At 51.3% G+C, this 17,701-nt stretch overlaps 1 protein-coding gene across 1 annotated transcript in view; it reads left to right on the top strand.

The window, feature by feature from the left end:
• Positions 1 to 415: 415 nt before the first annotated feature.
• Positions 416 to 17,701, top strand: part of DLG4 (discs large MAGUK scaffold protein 4) — a 126,775-nt gene continuing 109,489 nt past the window's right edge. The window contains exons 1-2 of the mRNA XM_058180284.1: positions 416 to 531; positions 3,288 to 3,337. Coding sequence (XP_058036267.1) covers positions 480 to 531; positions 3,288 to 3,337 — 102 coding nt within the window. The 5' untranslated portion in view covers positions 416 to 479. The remainder of the gene's footprint in view (positions 532 to 3,287; positions 3,338 to 17,701) is intronic.

The following is a 17,701-nucleotide window of genomic DNA, read 5'->3' as shown; positions in this document are numbered from 1 at the left end:
TGAGGTTGATAAACGAGACATAGACATAGGCCTGGAGGCCTTCTAGTCCAATCCTCCGACCCAAGGCAGGAGGCCTTATACCACCCCCGGATGAATAGACGTCATAGAGCATCCTGTGATTCAGACTTACGACCGCCTGCTGGTTTTCCCATTGAAGCCGGCAGGAAAAATTTGCAAATGGCGATCACGGGGGGGGGGGGAACCTTGCCACCCACAGGGGTGCTGCACACGGTCGTAAGTGTGAGGACCAATTGTAAGCCACTATTTTCAGTGCTGTTGCACAGTCACTCAACGAAATGGTCGCAAGTCGAGGACTCCCTTCAAAGGCCGCCTGTTTTGCAAGGGGCCGAGGCTTCCCTCTTTCGTCCCTCGTAGTAGCTGCCTTTTTCTCTTTTCCGTTCTCCGACCCAGACGCCGCGGCCATCTTGCAGCTCCTGAAGCAACCAACCACAGCGTTGAACCCGGATTCCCAGCCCAAGATGGAGAGGCTGCTGGGGATCTTCCAGAGCGAACTCTTCCAGGCCCTTTTGGGTAGGTACGGCGCTGGCGAAGAACCAAACTGAAGCTGTGCTGGGGTGGGGGTGGGGGGTGGGGGGGAGCACAACAACGATACACGAAAAGGAACGTTTAAGATCACCTGTTGGTCTTCCATCCACTACGAGCCACTTTGGCTTCTGCAAACTGCCCCTTTGTTCTGAAGGGCCAGGAAAGGCGGCTTTTGGCGAGGGGTTTTGTGTTTTTTTGTTTTGTTTTTTTTTGGGCCTGGTTTGCTGTTCTCTTGGGATATTCTTCTCTGATGTCGTTTTTCGCACTCGGCACCAGACCTTCCCAAGGTCTCCCAATTCCAGTTTCTGTTCCTAAGAATTACCTGGGATTAGTCAGCTGCTGCCACCTGCTGGCAGGTGAGGGAAATACACAGGTCACATTCTCAAAAGACACCAACCTTGGTCACCCTAAAGGCGGAGGGGACCTTAGAGGCCTTCTACTCCAACCCCGCTGCCTTAATCCTGGCTTGTCCGAACAAGTATCGGTTCCCGTGAGCTGATCAAGATTGGGGATGGGGCGAAATGGGCGAAAATAAATCGAATAACATAAGTAAGTAAAATAATAAATAAAGGCAGGTCGTCCTTGCCTTAAAAACGTTCATTTAGTGACCATTCGGAGTTACAACGGCACAGAAAGAAGTGACGTATGATTCTTTTTCACACTTATGACCGTTGGAGCATCCCCGGGCCACGCAATCCCCTTTTGCGACCTCCTGCCACAAACAAAGTCCATGGGAAAGCCGGGTTCACTTAACAACCGTGTGACTTGCTTAACAACGGCAGTGATTGACTTAACAACCGTGGCAGGCAGGAAAGGTGATAAAACGGGGCAAATCTCACTTAATGACTGCCTCGCTTAGCGAAAGGAGTTTTGGGCTTAGTTATGGTCATAAGCTAAGGATTACCTATATATTAGTGCATCATTACATAAACACATCAATCGATCGATCAATAAATACATACATAATACATAAATAAAATTATTTGTCCTAGGGAAGGTAATCTTTGGGGATGCGTCCAGGGTCATCGTTGTCCCCTATCTCATCCACAAACCAGGTTTGCAGAACAAGGCTTGTTCGGATATATTTGTAGATCCGGCAATCTCTGTTTATTTTGAGCTAAGGCTCGCCAAAGTCTGTAATTTTCCAGATTTTCCAAAGATTGGCTTATATTTAGCAGAGTTGCCAGAGAACGCCTTCTACAGACGGAGGAGTAGCAGCAGCTCAAAGATGTCCAGGTAATCCTGGTTTGCTGGACAGCAGCCTCAGGGTTGGCCAGGAATCTCGGTTAAGGAATGGCTACAAGAAACCAGGAACATGGAAGATTGGCTGGCTGAGTTCATACGGGGCAGCGGTGTTTCTTCAGCTTTAAGATACGTGGACTTCAACTCCCAGAAATCCCCAGGCAGCTTGGAATTCTGGGAGTTGAAGTCCATCCATTTAAACGTTGCCACCCTGGCTGGGGAATTCTGGGAGTTGAAGTCCATCCATTTAAACGTTGCCACCCTGGCTGGGGAATTCTGGGAGTTGAAGTCCATCCATTTAAACATTGCCACACTGGCTGGGGAATTCTGGGAGTTGAAGTCCATCCATTTAAACGTTGCCACACTGGCTGGGGAATTCTGGGAGTTGAAGTCCATCCATTTAAACGTTGCCACCCTGGCTGGGGAATTCTGGGAGTTGAAGTCCATCCATTTAAACATTGCCACGCCGGCTGGGGAATTCTGGGAGTTGAAGTCCATCCATTTAAACGTTGCCACCCTGGCTGGGGAATTCTGGGAGTTGAAGTCCATCCATTTAAACGTTGCCACGCTGGCTGGGGAATTCTGGGAGTTGAAGTCCACCCATCTTTAAGTTGCCAAAAGTGAGAAACACTGCTATACATTGTAGTTCAGCAAGCCAAATAAAGATATTAAGGAGCGTTTTGGGTTTGAGGCATCCTGTAAACCTAGAAACTTTTTAAGAAAATGTTGGCTAACCATCTGTCTGAGATGGTGTAGGGTTTCCTGCCTGGGCAGGGGGTTGGACTAGAAGGCCTCCAAGGTCCCTTCCAACTCTGTTGTTATTATTATAAAACCAGTAACTAGGATGGCCATGTTAAGAGGTTTCATGTATGCAGAGGAGATAGGCAAAGATTTAGTGGAAAGGTTTGGCTGCGCCTTGCTGATATGGCCTGGTCTCTGTGAAGTTCAGAGTAGAAATGGTTGAGGGACCACCAAGAGATCTCAGTCACAGAATAGCTAAAAGAACTGGGGAAAATGTGACCTGGACCTGAAAAACTTGGGCTGTTAATGGTCGAGAGACCACTAAGAGATCCCAGTTACAGAACAGTAGAAAAACCTGGGGAAAGGTGGCCAGATCTCAGCAGAACTTGGAACAGTAATGGTTGAGAGACCACCAAGAGATCCTGCTTGAGAAGCCAGAAGAGGCCAGAGCTATCCCTGCCATCTCCGGCGGCTGGCAGCCACGCCAGGTGTGGCCTCTGTCCACGTGGCGATCCTGAAGATCGAGACAACCCATGCATGACGGGGTCAAGGGTCGTTTTGTGCCTCTGTATCCGCCATCTTGACTTTTTTGACCTCTCTCGCCCCGTCAGGGGTGCCTTCAAGCCTCCGCAGCTCACGAGGCTGTGCCAACTCTCCCTTTAGCCCCCCCCCACCGCCCCCCCGAGATGAGTCCGTTTTGATAAGGCAGGTCGGACGAAATTTCTCTAAAAAGATTTGTTTGGGTTTCTTTGATATAGATATCCAGGAGTTTTATGAAGTCACCGTGACCGCGAGCTCTCTGCCAAAGGTAAGGATGGGTTTCATTTATCTTTGGGGTGCCCCCCCCCAAATTCCCTACCCCACCCCAAGTTTCGCCCTGGTTCACTTTGGGGTTCAGCACCCAAAGGGCCGGTTTAACACCCACCCACCCCAAATCTTCCTTCTATCTACGGAGGGAAGGCCCCTTCTCAACACTGGAGAGGAAACATTAACCGACAATAACAAGTCAGGCTGATTTTTTCTGCCCCCTGTATTTGGGGGGTGGACGGGGGAAATGCCCAAATATATTAAGGGGGTACGGACTGAGCCCCCCCCCCCAATGCCAATCTATTTCCCGGCCCCTGTTGTGTGTACGAAAGACGCTGCTTGAGGTGAGAAATGCTTGGCACGAATACAAGTATATTTGAAACTGGGCAGGCTACCTTCGCCCATTGGGTTAAACCGTGGTTTGTTTAACCGCGGTCTATTTATGACATGTATTTGCCGCCCGCTTCATATCCAGTGGCTTACAACATATGGTATGAATAAGAACCTGGTTGGGTTCATGCACCATGCGGGTAGTCCTTGTTTTACGACCGTTCAAAGTTATAACAGCACTGAAAAAAAGTGACATGATACGACCCTTTTTTCCACACTTACGACCATTGTAGGTTTGGCAACGGGCTCCTATTTATGATGGGCGCAGTGTCCCCGGAGTCACGTGACCTCCTTCTGTGACCTTCTGACCAGCCAACTCCATGAAGAAGCCAGATTCAGTGAACAATTGTGTGATTCATTTAACAGCTGTGGCCAAGAAGTTGTACAATCAGGCCTGGTTCACATAACAGCCGCCTTTCTTGGTAACAGAAGCCTCGAGAAGGTGTGAAGATTTAAGGCCTGCAGAAGTAGAGAAAGAGAAAGAGAGAGAGAGAGAGAGAGAGAGAGAGGGAGAAAGGTAGATGGATGGATAATACAGTAGATGATAGATGGAGAGAGAGAGAGAGAGAGAGAATGATAGATAGAAGACAGACAGACACGATGATAGATGATACTGTAGATGGATAGATGATAGAGAGAGGGAGAGGGAGAGAGATGATGATAGAAAGAAAGAAAATAGAAAGAAAGAAAATAGAAAGAAAGAAAAAAGAAAGAAAGAAAGATAGATAGATAGATAGATAGATAGAATAGAATAGAATAGAATAGAATAGAATTTTATTGGCCAAGTGTGATTGGACACACAAGGAATTTGTCTTGGTGCATATGCTCTCAGTGTACATAAAAGAAAATAGACAGATAGATAGATAGACAGACAGACAGACAGACAGACAGACATGATGATAGATGATACTGTAGATGGATAAATGATAGAGGGGGAGAGAAAAAATGATAGATAAATGATAAGATGAAAGGTAGCTAGATAGAGGTAGAGAGACGATAGACGATAGATGTATAGACAGATGATAGATAAAATGATAGAAAATGATAGAGAGAGAGAACGATTGAGAGAGATGATGGATGGATGGATAGATAGATAGATAGATATAGGTGATACTGTATAGATGGATAGATGATAGAGGGGGAGAGAGAGGTGATGATAGAAAGATAGATGATAGATATATAGACAGACAGACAATGATAGATGATATTGTAGATGGATAGATGATAGAGAGGGGGAGAGAGAGAAAAAATAATAGATGATAAATTATAGATGATAGGTAGGTAGGGAGAGAGAGAGAGAGAGACGATAGATGATAAATGGATACAGATGATAGAGAGATAAAATGAAAGAGAGAGAGAGAGAGAGGATAGATGTTAGATGGATAGATGATAGATAAAATGAGAGAGAGAGAGAGAGAGAGAGAGAGAGATACAGTAAAGAAGAAAAGAGAGGAAGAAGAAGATGAAAGAGGAAGACGCGCCCAGAGAAAAGAGCTAACTGGGTCAGGCAGGAAGGAAACGGAGGGCTGTTGAGGGCATCTTTGCTTTAATTAAGTGAAATTCTAGTTAATTAATTTCTGGGTTTTTCCCGTAGGACCCAGGAGCCAAGCAGTAGGACACGGGGCCCACGTGCAGGGGGGGGGGATGGGGGCGAGGCAGGAAGTCCTTGACTGGGGAGTTTAGTATCCAGGAAGTTCCTGACCCAAGGCAAAGAAAGAGGGTCCCGAGTTCCGATTTGACCATCGTGGCCTAACGACCAGAAAGGAACCTCGCATTTGGCTCAGTTGCCAATCAATCTCGCCCCGAGGTTGCGTGACCCCTAAAACACCCTTCTCCAATCGAGGGGCTGCCATGACATCCTGTGGCAATGAGTTCCGCAGCTTAACTGGGAGTGTTGCGGGAAAGATCATTCTTGTGGGAATATTGGGAGCGCTTGGGAAATGGACGGCAGCCACCCGGTTAGGTAGCTGCCGTCCCTTGGTGTGGACTCCTAGCACCGGCTGCGGAAGATGGGCTTTGTAGTCCAGCCCTTCTGGGGACGGGCAGACAGAGCGCGAAAGCTACCGATCTCACAATTTTTCGTACTACGGGGAGGTCTTCTCCATCTGGTTTGATCAAGGCCCTGGGAGTGGTGCGCGGTGAGCCTCCTGCTTCAGCGGCAGTCTACCGCTGGGGGTGGGGGGGCAACGGGGAAGGCTGCAGAGTGTTTGCAGGGTGCCCAAAGCCAGCATCTTGTCTACGACGGTGGAAAGTTTGAAGAGACAAATCTTTGCACTGTGAAGACCTGGCTGGTTTCAAGTTACCCAGCCAGGAAAAACAACACCCCTGCAAGGGAGGGGTGCCCGTTTTTTCCCTTCTGATTGGCTCTGAAGCCGGATGGAAAAACTCAGCTAGCTCTCTCCGCTTATTTTAAAGAATTTTTTTTTCCTCATTTCTTCCACCCCAAAATTGGGGCCCGAATCTGCCCACCAGATTCGGCTGCTTAGGCCTTCGGTGACCCTCCATCCAGGGTCTGTGCATGATGGGAGTTGTAGTTTGACCCTCTGGAGGGCGTCTGCTTGGAAGGGAAGGGGTCCAACTTACAAACCGTTCCTTCCGGGAGGGCGTGTGCTGGTGGGGGGCTTGCAAAAGACCACCTCTTGCTGCTTCTACCAAATCTGATGGTTCCCTTCCTACCTCCTCTTCCCCCTTACCTTATATACTTCCAACCCCAAACCTGCCAGCCCCCTCCTTTTCCCCAACCCCATCCTTGCCCCATTCCCCCATCCCCAGACAGCCAGGGAAAAAGTTTTTTGGGGGGGTGGGTGACGTGGGGGGAGAATCTAAGGAGGCTCAATGTATTTTTGCCAAGATCTGCAAACCTTTTGGATGTGAAATCCCTCACCCCAATTTTTTTTTTCTTTCTGGAGTTTTTTTTTGTGGGGGGGGTGGCGTGGCAGGATGGTTTCTGGGTGCACCATAGCGAGAATGCTAAAGGGGTGCTTTATTTCCATGCGGGGCGGGGAGGCTGGGAGAGAAGCTGGATGAAGAGGCTTTGATAACGCTCGGGTGGGACTGTCCCCCCCCCTCCCCAAATCCTCCATCTTCTCCCACCTCATGAGAAATCGACCAGGTCGGACTGGTTACCCAGCTAGTTGTGGGTTATCCAACCATTTGGCCGGTATGACGGAAGGTCTTCTCCTGCCTTGAGGAGAGGGTTGGACTAGACGGCCTCTGAGGTCCCTTCCTGCCCCATTCTGCCTTCTTGCCCAGAACTTCTCGTTCTCCCGTTGGGTAGTTTTGGCCGGATTTAAGACAGAATCAGTGACCGCATTTGGGGAGTGGGGAGGCTGGGAGAGAAGCTGGATGAAGAGGCTTTGATAACGCTCGGGTGGGACTGTCCCCCCCCCTCCCCAAATCCTTCATCTTCTCCCACCCCATGAGAAATCGACCAGGTCGGACTGGTTACCCAGCTAGTTGTGGGTTATCCAACCATTTGGCCGGTATGACGGAAGGTCTTCTCCTGCCTTGAGCAGAGGGTTGGACTAGACGGCCTCTGAGGTCCCTTCCTGCCCCATTCTGCCTTCTTGCCCAGAGCTTCTCGTTCTCCCGTTGGGTAGTTTTGGCCGGATTTAAGATAGAATCAGTGACCGCATTTGGGGGAGTGGGGGGAGGCTGGGAACTCAGGACGCTACCACCTCGTATCTTGGATTCCAGCCCCCTTAATCCCCCGCCGCAGCGGGCCTGCTTTCTCCTTCGATGCCCGGACTCTCCCCCACCCCTCGGCCTGCTGCCTTGCCCCCTTCTCATCCATCCGGGATGCTTCCAGCACCTGCAGAGTTAACTCCCGGTGACGCGTCTACCACCACCCACCTCCCTTCCCGCACTCCAGAGGTTAAACACCCCCCCCCCTCGTTCTCTGCCTCCTGTGCTTGGTGGGTGCCCCGCTCCAGCCTTCCCTTCTTCCCTTCTCCGGAGGGGCGCTGGGGCCCGGGCAGGGGGCTTTGCCTTGCCCTTCCCTCTCCTCCTCCTCTTCCTCCGTACCTACTCTCCCTCCATCTCCTTCCCCTTCCTGCCCCCCCCCCGCTGCCCGTCCTCGGGGGAGGGGGTTTGATTTGGGGAGCAACCACTTTCTTCCCCTCCTCCTCCTCCCCCAGCCGCCTTCGCGCCCTCCCTTCCTTTCCACATTCTGTCACTTCCACCCCCAACCCACTCACCGCAAGCCAGCTCGCTCCCCACCCCTCCCGCCCGCCTTCCTCTTCCTCTCGGCTCTTCCCTTTCGCTACACACGCGCTGCCTTTCGCTTCTTGCACATTTACACACCCAGCCCGCCCGCCCGACGCCCCCCCCTCTCCTCTCCTCTCCTCCCCTCCCCGCCACCGGCACGCACACGCCCGCCCGCCTTGGAGCCCTTCGGGAGCATCCCCCCCCCCTTCCCCCGGGTGCCCCTCACCGCTGCCAAGGCGAGGGAGCCAAGGACCATTGTCAAGGGGAGGGGGGCGAGTGGTAACCCTGAGCCCCGGCGTGTCTGATGTGCTACAGATCTCCTCCGCCTAGCTACTGCTGCTTGGGTCCGGGATCAAATGGATTGCTTGTGCATAGTCACCACCAAGGTAAGGACCCCCGGAGAGACCCCCTTTTGGGGGGGAGGAGGGGGGCTGCCCGGTGTGTGTGTGACTTGGGGATTGGGGGAGGGAGAGGGACGGGGGAGAGGCCGAAGAGGGGCAAGAAGGCACGGGACGGGCTGCCCGGCCAGCCCTGTCTGGTGGGAGGTGGGGGGTCCTGGGGGGTCGGCCGAGGATGGGGGCGGCGGTGGAAGATGCGGAGTGGGAAGCCAGCTCTCGCTCGCTCGCTCGCTCTCTCGGCACGGTTTCCATGGAGCTGAGGCTGCGTGGGATCAGGCACTTGGGGGTGTTGAGACGGCTGGGAGGGGGCTCAGATGGGGAGGGGCGAAGCCGAGCGCCCAGGAGGCAGCGTGGGAACCTGGAGCTGGCCTTGGTGCTGAAACCGCCGCTCTCCGCGGTCTCGCAGCTGGGCTGGGGCCATGACAGCGCTAAAGGCGGGCGGGGATGGAGGGGAGGGGGCGAGGGGCTGGAATTGGGTGGGGGGGAGGCTGCAGCTCTGTGGAGCAGCCTCCGGGGAAGGGTCGGGAAACCCCCACCCACCCACCTTCCGCCTTTCCTGCCTCCTAAGAGCGCTCCGGAAGGGTCTCCCCCCCCCCGCATCCCGCATCCTTAACCGACTCCTTGCCATTCCTTACAAACGAGAGAGGGGGGAATTTTTTTTCCCCACCCCGCAGCGCGGAGGGGTGGGGGTTGAAAGACCCCCACCCCCCACCCCCAGCCACACACGCGTTTTCTCTGTCCCTGTTGCATAGCGCGGAGTGGCTGAGAAAGGAAGAGGACTCCGGGTGTTGGCTGCGCTGGGGTGTGTGTAGGGCGGGGGGGTGGGATCCTGGATGGCGGTCTGTCGGGAGCGCCCGGGCAGCCTTGGGACCGTCGGGCTTTCTGGATTGTGCCCGTCTTGGGGAAACTTGCCAGAGATCCGACGGGGAGGGAGGGACGAGGAGGGTCGTCTGAATGGCGGGCATCGGATCCCCCCCTCCCCGAGGCCTGTAGCCCCGTTGGCTCTTCTTTCAGCCCCTCCTCTCCCCTCCTCACCTTTCCCCGATCTGCACACGGGGGGCGGGGGTGGGTGGGCGGGTGGGGCTGCTGGAGGGCTGGGAGAGGGAGCTGGTCAAAGATGCGGAATGCCCAGGCCTCACTCAAGGCCTGGTGCTTCGGCAGCGACTGGACCGGACGGACTGCTGATTGGCAGGTGCTTCTTGGTGCTTGAGGAAGTAGCTCTTTCTACAGGTGTGTGACGAGGGAGGTGACAGGTGTGTCGAGGCGTGGGGTGGGGGCTGAGAGAAGGGTTGGTGGGGGGGGAGCTTGGGATGTGCAGAGAAAAGTACGGGGAAGAAAAGGCAGTGAGAGTGGATGGGAAGGAAGCGAAGGCGATCCTTAGGAGGCCCGAAGCAGGCAGGAGACGGAGCCAGCAAACTGCCTCCGTTCTCTGGCTTCCTCTCTCCCACCGAGCTCCAGGACAGGATCGGTTGCCGTCCAAAGAGGAGCTGTAACAATGCAGCAATCTAGGAACTGAGGAGGAGGAGGAGGGGGGCAACCTGGGATGCTAAGCCTTGCTCTCCCCTTCCCCCCCACCCCCCCCCGTCCATCTCCCAAGGCCCGGATCGGCGCAGAGCGATTCTGCAGCTTTCCCAAGCCGTGATTCAATCCTGATTAATCAAGGGTGGGGGGGGTTGAATGCCTGATTATAAAAGAAGGGCCGGGGGTGGAGGTGGGTGGGTGGGTAGGACAGGGAAGGGGAGGGCGGGAAGGGGAGGGGGGGAAGAGTCCCTGAACAGGTGACCCCCCCCCCGCAGAGTAGCAGCGACTTCATCGACCAAAGCTTTGCTTTTAGCATCCTTAAGTAAAGGACTTTTAGAAGCAAATCGTAGAGATTGGGTTGGTGGAGGAGGAGGAGGTGGGGGGGGGAGATCGGGGTGGGGGGGGGATGGAGGAGAGAAAGAGTTCCAGAAATAGCAGCAGAAGGAGCCAATTCGTTCTGCCCGACACACACACCACACACTCGCGGTGTGCGTGCGCTAAATACCACGCACAGGACCGAGCCTGAATGCTGATCCCCCCCCCGCACTGTTTCTGTGTGGGTGAAGTACAATCTTTCTGGTTACCGCGTCTGTCGGTTCTTCTTCCCCCATCTCGGGAGCTGCAGTGTTGGTCCTTTCCCTCCCCCTTCCCCCCCCACCACCCCAAGACTCTGGGTGTGCTGAGTGGGGGGGGGGTGATAAGGGAGGGGTTGGGAAGGTCTGAGGGCCAGGCGGAGAAAACGGTGGTTGTGGGGGGGGGGAATGATTGTCTTTTGGAGGGAGGTTTGCTGGGAAAGGAAATCTCAGCGGGAGAAGGGACTTCCCCAGGAAATTAGGCAGGGGCTGGGGGTATCAGGGGTGGGGAAGGGGGTGCCATATGAGGTTAGGGGGGCAGAAAGGGCCTTATAGGGAGAGGACCTGAATTTCGTGGGGGGGGGGGTTGTTTGGTGGAGGTCAGCTCTGAAATCAGGAACTGGCAGGAAAGGGCTGATTGAAGCGGGGCCTGTTTTGCTCAAGGTGGGTGGGGGGGGTGTCCCTGGAAAGCCCCCTCTCCCCATTTTAAGAGGGGAAGCAACTGGTTGCCATGATGGCAGCCTTTGACCCTGTGGGGAAGAGCCAGAGCTTGGGCAGTAGGGAAGGAGAAGAAGATTTGGGGACTTCTAGAATCCAAGGAGGACGGGAAGGGACCCTGAAGGTCTTCTAGTCCAACCCCCAGGGGGCCCAAGGCATGCACCCTTATACCATCCCCCCACAAAATGGTTGTCCATTTTTTTCTTGAAAATCTAAAGAGGATGAAAGATAGATAGATAGATAGATAGATAGATAGATAGATAGATAGATAGATAGATAGATAGATAGATAGATAGTTAGAAGGAATATAAATAGATAGATAGATAGATAGATAGATAGATAGATAGATAGATAGAAGGAATATAGATAGATAGATAGATAGATAGATAGATAGATAGATAGATAGATAGAAGGAATATAGATAGATAGATAGATAGATAGATAGATAGATAGATAGATAGATAGATAGAAGGAATATAGATAGATAGATAGATAGATAGATAGATAGATAGATAGATAGATAGATAGATAGATAAATAAGTTAGGTAGGTAGGTAGGTAGATAGATAGACAGACAGACAGATAAGATGGGTAGATTGGTGGATGATAGACAGATTTCATGAATGGATGGATGGATGAGAGAGAAAGAGATGATAGATGATAGAAAGAAAGAAAGGTTGGTAGGTAGAACGTCTGTCAATCTATCTGACAGACAGATGATAGATTGGAGGAATTGGAAGGGACCTTGGCGGTCTTCTAGTCCAGCGGTCACCAAAAAGAAAAAAATTGTTTGCATTTTTTTTATATTGCACTAAATCAGGAGTCCTCAAACTACGGACTCTTTCTCAGGGTGGCTGCTCAGCTCCAACAACTGCTACCTGTTGGGGCCCTAAGGAGCCCGAGCGGGCAGGCGAGGAGTGGCTGGGAAGGGAGGGGCGAGTAGAGGCTGGCCAGGCGCCCCTTGACATGAATGGCATCGAGTTGGTCATGCCCAGTCCACCCAGTCACATGACCATCTAGCCACGCCCACCCAGTCGGTCATTAGGCGGATCATATTAGTGGCACGCGGGATTGAAAATTATGAATTTAGTGGTCCTTGAGGTCTGAAAGGTTGGTGATCCCTGTTCTAGTCCAACCACCTGCTCAAACAGGAGATCTGGCACCATTTTAGATAATCCAGGCTCTTCTTAAAAGCCTCCAGTAATGGAGCACCCACAACTTCTGGTGGCCAGCTGTTCCACAGATTATTTGTCCTCACCACCAGAAACTCCTCCTTCGTCGTTCCAAGGAGAAATCTTCTCTCTTTGATGAGCTTCCACCCATGGCTTCTCGTCCTGCCCTCGGGGGGGCTTTGGAGGACAATTTGAGTCCCTCTTGTGCTGGCCAGGAAGCCTTTGGTAAGGACAACTTTAGAGGGAGGGGGATTCTATTAAGTGCCCACCTCCTATTAATAATGGATATACGAAGAATGATGCCTGCCCCCTGCCATTTCCTTCCTGAGGCTAATCCATATCAGCTGTTACCGGATCTTCTCGTGACAGCCCCTGCGTTTTATGATGGTCAAGGATTGTGGAGAAGAGACTCCTGGGGGAGCTTTCAAATTGAGATTATCCTTCCCTTCCTGTCTTACAGCCAGATCAAGGAACCGACTATTATGCTCTCCATAAAGGAGAATATTTGTATGTAGCTCAGGGTTGAAACGAAGGGTCCTTGGGGGATTTCTAGCAGACGTTTCATGGCCCAACCAGGGAATATCATCAATGCTAGAAGGGTGTTGGGTTTGCGGAGAGGAGGAGGAGGAGGAGGAGGAGGTGGAAGAGGAGGAAGAGGAGGGGGAGGAGGAGGACTGGGGGTTTTTGGTGCTCTCTGAACTGGGTGGTTTTCTTGTAGACCTTTCATGACCCAACTAGGGAATATCATCAATGCTAGAAGGGTGTTGGGTTTGCGGAGAGGAGGAGGAGGAGGAGGAGGAGGAGGAGGAGGAGGAAGAGGAGGAGGAGGAGGAGGAGGGAGAGGAGGAGGGAGAGGGAGAGGCGGAAGAGGAGGGGGAGGAAAAGGACTATGGGGTCTTTGGTGCTCTCTGAACTGGGTGGTTTTCTTGTAGACCTTTCATGACCCAACTAGGGAATATCATCAATGCTAGAAGGGTGTTGGGTTTGCGGAGAGGAGGAGGAGGAGGAGGAGGAGGAGGAGGAGGAGGAGGAGGAGGAGGAGGAAAAGGACTATGGGGTCTTTGGTGCTCTCTGAACTGGGTGGTTTTCTTGTAGACCTTTCATGACCCAACTAGGGAATATCATCAATGCTAGAAGGGTGTTGGGTTTGCGGAGAGGAGGAGAAGGAGGAGGAGGAGGAGGAGGAGGAGGAGGAAAAGGACTATGGGGTCCTTGATGCTGTCTGAGCTTGGTGGTTTTCTTGCAGACTTTTCATGACCCAACTAGGGAATATCATCAATGCTAGAAGGGTGTTGGGTTTGCGGAGAGGAGGAGGAGGAGGGGGAGGAGGAAAAGGACTATAGGCAACCTCAGAGAGCACCAATGGACTCTGTCATTCTGTCCATTCCTGGCCCCGGCGAGACTTTTGCGTCCCTAAAGTCATGGCTTAAACCTGGCCGAAACCTCCCTTCGGACACGATCACTTGAAGAACAGGGTCCAGCTAAAGAGAGGGCGGAAAGTTGGCTCGATGGACGGGCAGCCACGGTGCCTCTGTCTTCCCCTTTTCGCCCAGGCCCGATTCTCACCCCAGAGGCTCCCCTTCAGGTCCCCTGAATTCACACATCCATCCCTGTTCCGGGACCACCAAACACACCAAGCCACCCGAGGGGAACAAACCGAGATTAAGCCAAGATGAAAAGTAACCGAGCTTAGAGGCCATTTATACAAATGCAGCTGTCTCACGGATCGAGTGAATGAATGAATGAATGAATGAATGAATGAAGGCGCTTTCTAAGCCGGAATCAAAGCTGAGAAGAGCAAAATATCCAGGGATCAAATAGATTCTCAACTCGGTTTGGGTTGAAAAAAGGTTAACGGCGCAATTCGAGTGGTTTATTTTTTATTTTCCCCTCTTCTACCTGTCCCGGTTGAGCTGGGCCTTCTGGAGGCGTCAGGGTGTTTTTTAAACGTCGATATTTTTATTTTTATTTTTTTTTTAGCAATTGGGGTGGCATCTTACGATGCCTTCTGGCTTGTGAAAATAGCAGCTTGAAAGCATCTAGACAAAGATAAAGGCTTAGTGGGAGAGGTGCAAAAAAAAAACCCCAAAAAAGAATAATAAGATTTTTGGGATCGGAGAGACCGGGGCAGGGGGGGAGTCACTTTTGGCTAATACAGAGCTTGGGTCACCTTTGCAAAAAAGGGGGACTCCCGAGCTGGAGGCTCTCCGTGCCCCCAAAAGTTGTCCCTCTTCCTCTCAGGCCATCAGCTCCTTCTCATCTTATTCTGCAGACTGGCAGGTATCTGTGTGTGTGTGTGAACAGGTTTAGCTGGCTTTCTGAAACATCTTGGAATGAACCCCCCACCCACCCCCCAAAAAAAACCTCACATGTGCAAAGTTTCTTGTAAAGTTGAACATGTGAGCTTTGGGGGCGGGGGGCGGGGAGGCTCACGTGGCTGGCCTGACCTTCAAAGCAGGACTTGTGAATGGGGGGGAGACAGGCAGGCAGATGGACGGACGGAGGGATGGACGGATGGAGAGACGAGCGTGGGAAATGCTCCCCTTTTCGCAAAGGGCTTCTTTTGTGACCTAAGGAGGGAACATTATCAGTGCTAGAAGGGAGGAGGAGGAGGAGGAGAAGGAGAAGGAGGAGGAGGAGGAGGAGGAGGAGGAGAAAAGAAGGAGGAGGAGGAGGAGGAGAAAAGGAGGAGGAGGAGAAGGAGAAGGAGGAGAAGGAGAAGGGGAAGGAGAAGAAGACAACTGTGGGATCTTTGATGTTCTCTGAGCTGGGCTGTTTTCTTACAGACGTTCCATGACCCAGCTAGGTAACATCATCAGTGCTAGAAGGAAATGGGGTTTGTGGAGAGGAGGAGGAGAAGAGGAGGAGGAGGAGGAGGAAGAAGAAGACTGTGTGGTCCTTGATGGTCTCTGAGCTGGGTTGTTTTCTTGGAGACATTTCATGATCCAACTAGGGAACATTATCAGAAACGAGTGGGGTTGGAGGAGAAGGAGGACGACGGGGTCTTCGCTGCTGCTCGCTGAGCTTGGTTATTTTCCTGCAGACGTCTCCTGACCCGACTCAGTAACCTCATCAAGGCTAGAAGTACAACCTCCCCTCCCTTCTAACCCTGATGACGTTCCCTAGTCGGCAAGAAAACCACCCAGCGTAGAGAGCGCCAAAGGCCCCACAATCTTCTTCTTTCTCCTCCTCCTCCTCCTCCCTTCTAGCGCTGATGATGTTCCTTAGTTTGGTCACGAAACGTCTGCAAGGAAACCACCCCGCCAAGAGAACCAAGGGCCCCTATGGGCATTGAGGTTCGGGAAAGCCACGAGGGGCAATTTCTCGATGGAGGAATCATAGGCCTTCTTCTAAACCAGGGGTCTCCAACCTTGGTCCCTTTAAGACTTGTGGACTTCAACTCCCAGAGTCCCTCAGCCAGCTTTGCTTTGTTTAAGGACGCCCAGGTCCTGCCACCAAGGGAAAGGGGACCACACAGAATAGCCCTCCTCCCAAAGAACCCGAGGAACGCCTCTAGCTTGACTCTCAATTTTTATTTTTAAAAAATAATTCATTTAAAAGGCTGCAAATAAGACCCATCTTCCGGCCGCTTTCTGGTTGTTTTTTTCTTTTCCTTCCCCCCTTTCTCAACCCCCCCCCCACACACCCTCCCCTGTATTTCACAGACGTTCTTTAGCGACAGCATCCGAAAGAGGAAGAAAAAGAAAAAGAAAAAATTAAAAACGAAAAGAGAAAAAAGGCAGGAGGAGGGACAATTGTGGGTGACACGGCGCGGTGGGTGCGTGTGTGTTACACACACCCTGTGGTTCCTGCCATTGATAATCTGTCCCGGCCCGTGAGTCACCGGTGTTTTTGTGTGTGTGTCTAGGCTTGTGTGTCTTTCTATGCCTGCAAGAAGGGAAGAGCAGAATAGGAGCTGTGTGTGTGTGGGGGTGGCTGGGCGAACAGGGGGGAAAGGAGAGGGGGGGGGTCTTTGGTGGGGCCTGTGACATCATCAGGGTTGACCTTTGACCGCCCCCAGCCGGAAGGTGGGCAAGCAGCTGGGGAAGCAGTCGGGACCCACATGGCTGGTCGTGGGGGGGGGGCAGAGAGTTTCTGCACCTTGGAGTAGCAGCTTGGAGTGGGTTGGAAAGCAGGTGAAATGGGATGCGATGGATGGAGTGGGTGGAAGACAAGGAGGAAAGATTGGGGAGGGGGCTTCTTCTAGGCATGGGGGGAGGGAGGGAGAAGATGGACGGGTGGCCCTGGCATGGGGGCAGGGTCAACGCCCCTCCCCTGATTTTTAGGGTGCAAACGCCCCTACCCCCCCCCCCCAGTACAGGTCATCCTCGATTTACGACTGCAACTGAGCTGGGGATATCTGCCACCTTTCCTGCCCACCGTCGTTAAGTGAAGCGCCAAGGTTGTTCAACGAGCAACACGGACGTTCAGCGAATCTGGCTCCTCCCCGTCTCCCCCGTGGACTTTGCTGGTCGCAAAAGGGAATTGTGTGACACACACACACAACCCGGGACGTGCGACCATCGTAAATGTGAGTCGGTTGCCAGGGTCGTCCCCGTCGTAAGTCACTTTTGTTCGGTGCCCTTGTAACGTCAAACGGTCACTAAACGAACGGTCGTAAGTCAAGGACTCTCGGCATCTACTTTCTATTTCTCTGCCTCTCCCGGTTAGGAGGTTGATGGCTTCACACTTAAGATATTGTCAGTTGTTTGTAGGAGTTGTGCGGTGGTTGTTGGGTGTGTGGCGCCTGGCTGCTGGAGGTTGGGTGGGTCCGGGCAAGTTTGCGTGGTTTCCTGGGCCACATTTCTTGGTTTGCTCCGTCCTCTTTGGGCTGCTGAGAGAAAGGAGGCTCCTTTTCAGTGCTTAGGGCAGGACTCGAACTCGGGGCCGCGCCAAGTTTCAGCCAGGTGCTTCTAACTTCTGCATCGACCTGGGGTCGTTTGCGTGCTCAGTTTTTAGGATTGCAACAAAGGGTTCTGGGGTCCGGTGAGGTTTAGAATAGACCCTCTTCACATCTAGGTGGTAAAAGGGGAAACTGAGGCACCATCAACCTGGTTTGTCCCGTCCAAAGCCCTTGCAGGTAGTTTTTATTTTTATTTTTATTTTTATTTTATTATTTTATTTTATTTTTTATTTATTTTATGTTATTTTTTAATGAATTTAATTGAATCTAATTTAGTTTAGTGCAGTTTTGTTATTTTATTATTTATTTAATATTATCTTTAATGAATTTAATTGAATCTAATTAATTTAGTTTAGTTTATTTAGTTTATTATTTATTTTATATTATTTTAATGAATTTAATTGAATCTAATTTAGTTTAGTTTTATTATTTATTTTATTATTTATCTATTTAATATTATCTTTAATGAATTTAATTGAATCTAATTAATTTAGTTTAGTTTATTATTTATTTATTTTATATGATTTTAATGAATTTAATTGAATCTAATTTAGTTTAGTTTTATTATTTATTTTATTATTTAATGAATTTAATTGAATCTAATTAACAGTTTAGTTTATTTAGTATAGTATATATTTATTTGATACTATTTTTAATGAATTTAATTGAATCTAATTTAATTCAGTTTAGTTTAGCTTTATTATTT

The sequence above is a fragment of the Ahaetulla prasina genome, chromosome 4 (genome assembly GCF_028640845.1).
Source record: "Ahaetulla prasina isolate Xishuangbanna chromosome 4, ASM2864084v1, whole genome shotgun sequence".
NCBI lineage: Eukaryota > Metazoa > Chordata > Lepidosauria > Squamata > Colubridae > Ahaetulla > Ahaetulla prasina.
Note: the sequence above shows the minus strand (reverse complement) of the source record. Positions and strands in the feature narration are given on the sequence as shown.